General features: G+C 50.7%; 1 protein-coding gene across 9 annotated transcripts in view; it reads left to right on the top strand.

Moving 5' to 3' along the window:
• The window catches only part of si:dkey-230p4.1 (trichohyalin), a 32989-nt gene extending 22878 nt beyond the window's left edge, over positions 1-10111 (top strand). For 2 of the 9 annotated variants that reach the window (XM_044216155.1, XM_044216156.1), the window contains 8 exons: positions 1-1402; positions 3372-3503; positions 4031-4609; positions 4712-4786; positions 5744-5896; positions 6037-6189; positions 8869-9054; positions 9139-10111. The exon at positions 1-1402 is cut by the window's left edge and continues 1441 nt beyond it. In XM_044216155.1, coding sequence (XP_044072090.1) covers positions 1-1402; positions 3372-3503; positions 4031-4609; positions 4712-4786; positions 5744-5896; positions 6037-6189; positions 8869-9054; positions 9139-9366 — 2908 coding nt within the window. In that variant the 3' untranslated portion in view covers positions 9367-10111. The remainder of the gene's footprint in view (positions 1403-3371; positions 3504-4030; positions 4610-4711; positions 4787-5743; positions 5897-6036; positions 6190-8868; positions 9055-9138) is intronic. The other 7 variants (XM_044216164.1, XM_044216162.1, XM_044216160.1 and 4 more) reach the window with 7 other exon arrangements.

The raw sequence follows: 10111 nt of genomic DNA, 5'->3' as shown, positions 1-10111 counted from the left end.
GGAGTGGAGGAGGTTGGAGGACAGATGGGAAGAGATGGAAAGGGGGGTGCAGGAGCAAAGAGAGGTGCTGAGGAGGACAGAGGAGGAGAAGAGGAGGCTAGAAAACAAACTGAAGGAGACAGAGGAGGGGAGGAAGGGAGATGAGGAGCTTCTGAGGAGGGTGACGGAGGAGAAGAAGAGGTTGGAGGATGAGCTGATAGAGAAGGAGAAAGAAATTGAGGGACAGAGGGAGGTACTGAGGAGTAAAGAGGAGGAGAAGATGAGGCTGAAGGATGAATTGAAGGAGGCTAAAGAGGAGCGAGGGAGACTCGTGGAGTCTGAGAGAGGTCAGCAACTCCTGGTGGAGGAGAGAGGGAGGTCCAGAGTGAGGGAGCTGGAGGAGGAGAAGGCAGGACTGTCGGTGGAGCTGAGGAGGAGGGAGAGGGAGGTGACAGCTCTCAGAGAGGAGGTGCAGAGGGAGAGGGATAAGGTACAGGAGGAGCTGAGGAGGAGGAGAGAGGAGGTATCTGTACTTAGAGAGGAGGTAATAAGGGAACAAAGGGAGAAGGAGGAGATAGAGGAGAAGTTGAGGAGAACTGAGAAGGAGGTGACAGCTCTCAGAGGGGAGGTGAAAAGGGAACAAAGGGAGAAGAAGGAGGCACAGGAGGAGATGACAGTCCTCAAGGACAAGGTACAGGAGGAGCTGAGGAGGAGCGAGAGGGAGGTGTCTGTACTTAGAGAGGAGGTACAAAAGAAACAAATGGAGAAGAATGAGGCCCAGGAGGAGCTGATGAAGAGGAGAGAAAAGGCGACAGCTCTCAGAGAGGAGGTGCAGAGGGAGGAGATACAGGAGGAGCTGAGGAGGACCAAGAATGAGTTGACAGTCATCACAGAGGAGGTACAAAGGGAAGAAAAGGAGAAGGAGCAGGTACAAGAGAAGTTAATGAGGACTGAGAAGGAGGTGACTGCTCTCAGAGAGGAGGTGCAGACGGAGAGGAGGCAGAGGGAAGAGATACAGGAGGAGCTGAGGAGGAGCGAGAGGGAGGTGTCTGTACTTAGAGAGGAGGTACAAAAGAAACAAATGGAGAAGAATGAGGCCCAGCAGGAGCTGATGAAGAGGAGAGAAAAGGCGACCGCTCTCAGAGAGGAGGTGCAGACGGAGAGGAGGCAGAGGGAGGAGATACAGGAGGAGCTGAGGAGGACCGAGAATGAGTTGACAGTCATCACAGAGGAGGTACAAAGGGAAGAAAAGGAGAAGGAGCAGGTACAAGAGAAGTTAATGAGGACTGAGAAGGAGGTGACTGCTCTCAGAGAGGAGGTGCAGACGGAGCGGAGGAGGCGGGAGGAGGCCCAGGAGGAGCTGAGAGGAGTGCAGCAGAGCGTGGAGGTGATGGCGGTGAACCTGAGCTCCCTGCAGAGTCAGGTACAGTCCCACCACAGCATCAGGTTGTATATAAAAGGTTTGGTTATCAGCAGAAACATCAAAGATATTTATGAACACAGATCAGAATGATTGATACAGATCAACAATCAATAACTTCAGCCAATAACCACTGTCGTCTAGTCTAGACACAATAAGCATACAGCAATCAGCCACCATGTAAGATACGTGTGGGGGGGGCGTCTCGCCGAGCCAAACGGCGGGCGTTCAAACAGGGACAGAGCTGAAACGGGAGGACGAGCTCTATTAGTCCTCAGGATACCGTGTAGCCTCGCCGGCTGAGCTGCGCGTTACCGGCGCCGCTCGAGGTGTGAGAGCGTGCGAATGTACGTGTAAAGGTGCGAGTTAGTGGAGAGACAGGAAGGCGCAAGGAACCTCGAATGCCGCGGCAAAGCGTAATAACTCCCTCCATCGCACGGTAACCCGGCGGCAGACGTCCGTACGAGACGCAGCGGCCGTCACTTTCCAGCAGGCAAAGCACAATTAACAACAGTGAAACTTAAAATCTGTCTCTGCCGGACACAAGCCGGCGGAGTTTCTCTCAGGCTCGGACGCCGACGAAGCCGGGTCCACTGGCGAAACCGTTGCTTTCGGGGCAGCAGAGGAAGACAGCGGTCGGCGCCGGTAGGGAGAGCGGCTCAAAAGTGTTCAGCAAACACAAAACAGTCTGTTTCTTGTCCAGCGAGTAAATTAGCGCTCGCGTGAAAGCGTCTTCCTGTGGTAACGGCAGTTACCGTGGAGAGAGACGCCTCCTTTAGTAAACGGGTTACTGTGGGAATGGCCACATGGCCACGGGTATTGTGGAGCGCCAGGCTTTAAAGAGTTGGTGTCGTCATAGCTGTGCGCCGAGATTTCATGCGCTGTCTCGCCCAACGGGAGTCCGTTGTTTAGATTCAACTGAGATCTCGCGTTGGGTTCAAACGAGATCTCGTCTCACTTTCACATTCAGGTGCGAATTAACGGCTGTGTCGGCACGGCGCCTTCCTGCTGTCTGTCCTCTGTTTCTCAGTCGAGCCTCTTAGTGAAGGCTTTGGCCTTTCCAGGTCGGCCGGTCTTCGTCCGTCACGCGGCCCAACGGTTTTATGGCATTCAGGCGGTGGGTCGTGTTTCACCCTGCTGCTCCTCTGTGAGCTCGTCCTCCCGTAGTTTAAAGCTCGTCCTCCCGTAGTTTAAAGCTCGTCCTCCCGTAGTTTAGATCTCGTCCTCCCGTAGTTTAAAGCTCGTCCTCCCGTAGTTTAGATCTCGTCCTCCCGTAGTTTAGATCTCGTCCTCCCGTAGTTTAGATCTCGTCCTCCCGTAGTTTAAAGCTCGTCCTCCCGTAGTTCAAAGCTCGTCCTCCCGTTGTTCAAAGCTCGTCCTACCGTAATTTAAAGCTCGTCCTCCCGTAGTTCAAAGCTTGTCCTCCCGTTGTTCAAAGCTCGTCCTCCCGTAATTTAAAGCTCGTCCTCCCGTAGTTCAAAGCTTGTCCTCCCGTAGTTTAAAGCTCGTCCTCCTGTAGTTTAGATCTCGTCCTCCCGTAGTTTAATGCTCGTCCTCCTGTAGTTCAAAGCTCGTCCTCCTGTAGTTCAAAGCTCGTCCTCCTGTAGTTTAAAGCTCGTCCTCCCGTAGTTTAATGCTCGTCCTCCCGTAGTTCAAAGCTCGTCCTCCCGTAGTTTAGATCTCGTCCTCCCGTAGTTCAAAGCTCGTCCTCCCGTAGTTTAGATCTCGTCCTCCCGTAGTTTAAAGCTCGTCCTCCCGTAGTTTAGATCTCGTCCTCCCGTAGTTTAATGCTCGTCCTCTCGTAGTTTAGATCTCGTCCTCCCGCAGTTTAGATCTCGTCCTCCCGTAGTTTAAAGCTCATCCTCGGCCTCAGCTGTGCTTAATGTTAACGTGATAGCAGTGCCAACATCGTGAAACACTTTGTATTTTAGCATGTTAGCATGTTAGCACGTTAATTCTCTCCGTGTTTCAGGTGTGTGAGCTGAGTCAGAGCAGGGAGCGAGTGAGGCAGGAGGTGAAGGAGAAGGAGGAGGAGAAGCAGCAGATGAAGGAGGGTCTGAAGGCCGCACTGGAGGAGATGACCAAGCTGAAACTCCTCCTGCAGGTACAGCACCTCCTGCTGGGCGCAGTGACACCGTCGCTCTTCACTTAGCGTCAGTGATTAGATGAAATAAACAAACCGACTGTAGTTGTCACTCATTTGTAGCGTCTAAACACGTTCAAAACATTAACAGCAACCTCTTGTGTTGTATTTTACAGTTAGTAGTGACTGTCCACAGATTTGTACCACAGCCAGGTAACAGTCACATGACAGGCATCTACCTCAGTGCAGCCTGACACCTGAACAAATGCAAGAAGTCACATGACCTCGTGTGATAGCTGCGTAGGAACGCTGCCGAAGGCGTGGACGCATCAGTCAACACTGCCGTGACAAAGCAGCAGACGTCTTAAGAAGATTATTTACTTGTTAAGATGCAACACATTTAGCACCTAAAGATGTACAGATAGGAAAATAGTCTTTACAAGTCTTTATGCTAAGCTAAGCTAACCGCACCCTGACTTAACGAAAGAAAGAGAAAATATTGAACTTTTCCTTTAAACGTTTATCATTTTCCACATTCTGTCGTTCAGGAGAGCCACGCAGACGGGGTGCGACTGAGGAGCGCCCTGAAGGAGAAGAAGGAGGAGGTGGAGAGGTTCAGAGAGGAGAGCCTGCGGGCCGTAAGGGAGGAGGTGCTACAAGAGAGGGAGGAGGTTGAGAAGGAGCGAGGGGAGTTGGAGGAGCTGAGAGCCAGAGCCCAGGCCCTGGAGAGGAGGAGGAGGGAGATGATGGAGGAGCTAGAGGAGGCTCGACAGGCGAAGAAGAAGGCGGGGGAGAAGATGAGGGAGGCGGAGGAGCGGTGGAGGAGCAGAATGGAAGAGATGGAGGAGCAGCAGGAGGTGAAGCTGAAAGCTCTGTCGAGAGAAATCCAGACGCTGAAGGAGAGAGAGGAGGACACGGAGAAGGAGTGGAGGTCCAGGGTGGAGGAGGCAAGGAGGGAGGTGGAGAAGAGCCGGGCCGAGCTGAGCCAGGTCAGAGCCACGGCGGCCATGTTGGAGGAGCAGAAAACACAGATCTCCTCACTGGCTGCTGAGAGAGAGGAGGAGACAGACGGACAGAGGAGGACGAGAGACCAAAAGACAGACGACAAGGAGAAAGGAGAAGGAGAGGTGAGCAGGAGGAGGTCTTTCTTTCTCTTCATGGAAAGACGAGACACTGTAGAACATACATACATTTAAATGTTTGATTGTTTATCATTTCCTGAGGAGCAGCAGGAGGAGGAGCAGATGTCCCTGCTGCAGGAGAAACAGGAGCTCAGGAGGCTGCTGAGGCACAGAGAAGCTGAGGTAAAAATCCAACAACACTCCGATTCGCCGACCCGACAGTCGCGGGTTGTTCCCGAGTCGACGCCGGTCGAACCGATTATCTGCCCAAATGATCCTGTAGTGTGAACAGCGACGGACTGTTGAGCAGAGACGCGCAGCAGCCAATGAGAGATCGACTGCTGGGTGAGCCAGGTTGACTTTTAACAAGCGAGAGAGCGGCGCGGCCCGTTCGTAAGCTCGTCTCAACAGAAACCGTCTCCGCTTTCATGCGTTGCTTTCGCTCCATGACTTTACAGTTTATTCTCTCTCTTTCGATGCAGAACATAGCACACAACCAGCTGACGACGACAGTCCGCCGCCATGTTTGTTTTTTTCTGAAGTCACGTTTGATCACGCGAGTTTCTGTGAGATCTGGGGAATCGCCACACTGAACCGGTTTAGTTTAGCGTGTGGTCCTGCGTCTTGACTGAATCGCCTGGTGTGTGCGTTCTTACGATTAAAATATTAAAAATCGTTTTAAACTGTCGTTACGTCCGTGGTCTCCTACGTTTTTAAAATCAGTTAAGATTTAAAAATCAGCGGGATGCCGTCCTTCTGCTGGAACTGACAGGGTCAAAGAGCAACTTAACGTCAAGTTTTACATTTGAGGTTTTGGCTTCGCACAAAACCTGTGGATGTGACAGAATCTGTGGTCCACCTGAGGAAAGTCCTCTTCAGACCCTGTCAGTTCTCTGGAGAGGCCGCTGATACCAGATGCCGTCGGTTTGAGGGTTCACTTCTGATCACAGATCTCCCAAATAAACGAGTTAGAGAAAGAAAAACGAGAGACGGACCAAGAAACTGACAACAGAAAACGGAAAACACAAAATATGTCACAAAAATCACAAGGAAACGAAAATGAGTATGAAATAAACAACAATAAAACAATGCAGTGAAACAACAGAGTAAGAGTTGGCGTTGCTGTTTGTTGTTGTGAAGGTGTACACTCTGACTCAGAGGACGGAGGAGCTGGAGAAAGACAGGGATCGTGTCCGATTGGCTCTGGAGCGAACTGAGGCAGCTATGATTGGCTACAGGGAGAGAGCCCACCAACAGGAGCAGAGCCCGGGGGCGGGCTCTAACCCAGACGAGGTCAGTGTGTCCCTGATTGGCCGGTTAGTTTGTCAATTCAGTTTCAATCAGAGAAAACAAACAAACCAGCAGCAAACTAATCACCTGACTGAAGTGTGTGTGTCTGTGTGTGTCTGTGTGTGTGTGTGTGTGTGTGGCAGCAGGGTGTGGGGGACAGACTGGTGGTCCTGCAGCGTCTCGTGGCTGAACTGGAGCTGGAACAGAAACGACTGAACAAGAAAAACTCTCATCTGGAAAATCAGAAAGAAAAACTGAAGAGAGACAGAAACACACTGAGAGACACACTGAGACAGGTACACACACACTGAGACAGGTACACACACACTGAGAGACACACTGAGACAGGTACACACACACTGAGAGACAAACTGAGACAGGTACACACACACTGAGAGACACACTGAGACAGGTACACACACACTGAGACAGGTACACACACACTGAGACAGGTACACACACACTGAGAGACACACTGAGACAGGTACACACACACTGAGACAGGTACACACACACTGAGAGACAAACTGAGACAGGTACACACACACTGAGACAGGTACACACACACTGAGAGACACACTGAGACAGGTACACACACACTGAGACAGGTACACACACACTGAGAGACACACTGAGACAGGTACACACACACTGAGACAGGTACACACACACTGAGAGACACACTGAGACAGGTACACACACACTGAGAGACAAACTGAGACAGGTACACACACACTGAGACAGGTACACACACACACTGAGAGACACACTGAGACAGGTACACACACACTGAGACAGGTACACACACACACTGAGACACGTACACACACACTGAGACACACACTGAGACAGGTACACACACACACTGAGACAGGTACACACACACACTGAGACACGTACACACACACTGAGACAGGTACACACACACTGAGAGACACACTGAGACAGGTACACACACACTGAGACAGGTACACACACACTGAGAGACACACTGAGACAGGTACACACACACTGAGACACACACTGAGACAAGTACACACACACTGAGACAGGTACACACACACTGAGAGACACACTGAGACAAGTACACACACACTGAGACAGGTACACACACACACTGAGAGACACACTGAGGCAGGTACACACACACTGAGAGACACACTGAGACAGGTACACACACACTGAGAGACACACTGAGACAGGTACACACACACTGAGACAGGTACACACACACTGAGAGACACACTGAGACAGGTACACACACACTGAGACAGGTACACACTCACTGAGACAGGTACACACACACTGAGACACACACTGAGACAGGTACACACACACTGAGACAGGTACACACACACTGAGACACACACTGAGACAGGTACACACACACTGAGACAGGTACACACACACTGAGACAGGTACACACACACTGAGAGACACACTGAGACAGGTACACACACACTGAGACAGGTACACACACACTGAGACAGGTACACACACACTGAGAGACACACTGAAACAGGTACACACACACTGAGACAGGTACACACACACTGAGACACGTACACACACACTGAGACACGTACACACACACTGAGACACGTACACACACACTGAGAGACACACTGAGACAGGTACACACACACTGAAACAGGTACACACACACTGAGACAGGTACACACACACTGAGACAGGTACACACTCACTGAGACAGGTACACACACACTGAGAGACACACTGAAACAGGTACACACACACTGAGACAGGTACACACACACTGAGAGACACACTGAAACAGGTACACACACACTGAGACAGGTACACACACACTGAGAGACACACTGAAACAGGTACACACACACTGAAACAGGTACACACACACTGAGACAGGTACACACACACTGAGAGACACACTGAGACAGGTACACACACACTGAGAGACACACTGAGACAGGTACACACACACTGAAACAGGTACACACACACACTGAGACAGGTACACACACACTGAGACACGTACACACACACTGAGAGACACACTGAGACAGGTACACACACACTGAAACAGGTACACACACACTGAGACAGGTACACACTCACTGAGACAGGTACACACACACTGAGAGACACACTGAAACAGGTACACACACACTGAGACAGGTACACACACACTGAAACAGGTACACACACACTGAGACAGGTACACACTCACTGAGACAGGTACACACACACTGAGAGACACACTGAAACAGGTACACACACACTGAGACAGGTACACACACACTGAAACAGGTACACACACACTGAACAGGTACACACTCACTGAGACAGGTACACACACACTGAAACAGACACACACACTGAAACAGGTACACACACACTGAGACAGGTACACACACACTGAGAGACACACTGAAACAGGTACACACACACTGAGACAGGTACACACACACTGAAACAGGTACACACACACTGAGACAGGTACACACACACTGAAACAGGTACACACACACTGAGACAGGTACACACACACTGAGACAGGTACACACACACTGAGACAGGTACACACACACTGAGAGACACACTGAGACGGGTACACACACACTGAGACGGGTACACACACACTGAGACGGGTACACACACACTGAGACAGGTACACACACACACTGAGAGACACACTGAGACAAGTACACACACACACTGAGAGACACACTGAGACAGGTACACACACACACTGAGACAGGTACACACACACTGAGACAAGTACACACACACTGAGACAGGTACACACACACACTGAGAGACACACTGAGACAGGTACACACACACTGAGACAGGTACACACACACTGAGACAAGTACACACACACTGAGACAGGTACACACACACACTGAGAGACACACTGAGACAGGTATACACACACACTGAGACAAGTACACACACACTGATTTGTGTTTGATGTTTGTGTGTTTCAGGTGGAGGAGGAGCGTTCGAGGTTCAGACAGCAGCTGACTGACAGCAGCAGATCTCAGGTGAGACACACACACACGCATATCTCTGTGTGCGAGTGTGTGTGTAAAGCTGTCTGGTTTTTTCAGGAGTCTGCAGACACCACAGAAGAAGAACGCCTGAGGAGCAGAGTGAGGGAGCTGGAGGACCAGGTAAGAGCACCACAGAAGAAGAGTTTCAGAGGTTTTGAGTTGCCAGGTGGATGCTGATGATGTCACTGTGTCTTCTCCCCTCAGGTGAGTCAGCTCCGTCTCTCATTGGCTGTGGATCAGCAGCAGAGGGCGGAGTTTATCCAGCAGTCCTCCAGAAACAGCCGGTGGCTGCTCTCTCTGAGACACGACCTCACCGATTCGCTGGCCGCCGTCACACGCCGTCCAGTCTCGTCCGTCCTGGAGTCTGAGACACAGCGATTGGACCGCAGCCTGAGAGAGGAGGAGCTTAGGATGTCCCTCAGCCAATCATAATGTCTGAAAAATAAAAACTCTTAACTGAAGCTTTTGACCAAAAACTTTAAACCAAAACAAGCTCAAAGACAATCTGCCGTTTGCTGTCGCCATGGAAACAGCCCGACGCAGGCTGCATTCAGGAACCAGTGGGACAGTCGGCACAAACGAAGTTATCAAAGGTCGGCACGCAGTATGACCTCACGTTTACAGTGTGAACACGAACCGGACCACAGGTGTGACTGACACCTGAGACACACGTAGAACAGACACCGTGTCCGTGTAGTCCGTCTGTCATGAGATCTGGATCCGGGTTTGTGTCGAACCTTTGGGGGGTTTCATGTCTGTTTACTGTAGTTTTATCCACAGAACAAAGCACAGCTCCTGCACCTCCACTGGTAAAGGTGTGTTTTGTGTGGTATTGGTACTGAAGTGAAGTCTCTGAATACTTCTGCCCCCACTGCCGTCCGCACAAACCAGTTCACCAGACCAGTTAGATTTTTTAACTGTTTGAAACCCGAGCAACCAGTTTCAGTTTCACCACGTGAGGTCCTCATGTCCAGTTATTGATCAGTTATTATCATAAAACTTCCTGAGTTATTTATTCTTCTGTATTTATATTTTCATTCCTGTCAGACTCCTGAGCCGTGAAACACTACGTTTCCCATGATCCTCCAGTCTGAGCTGTGAGTCTGGCTCATATGAAGGTCAGAGGTCAGCTGCGTGTTTGTGTAAAGTTCAATAAAACCAAAGTTTTGATCTTTAA

Source organism: Siniperca chuatsi, linkage group LG12 (genome assembly GCF_020085105.1).
Source record: "Siniperca chuatsi isolate FFG_IHB_CAS linkage group LG12, ASM2008510v1, whole genome shotgun sequence".
Lineage (NCBI taxonomy): Eukaryota > Metazoa > Chordata > Actinopteri > Centrarchiformes > Sinipercidae > Siniperca > Siniperca chuatsi.
The sequence above is the reverse complement of the archived record's forward strand: the minus strand, read 5'-3'. Positions and strand labels throughout refer to the sequence as shown.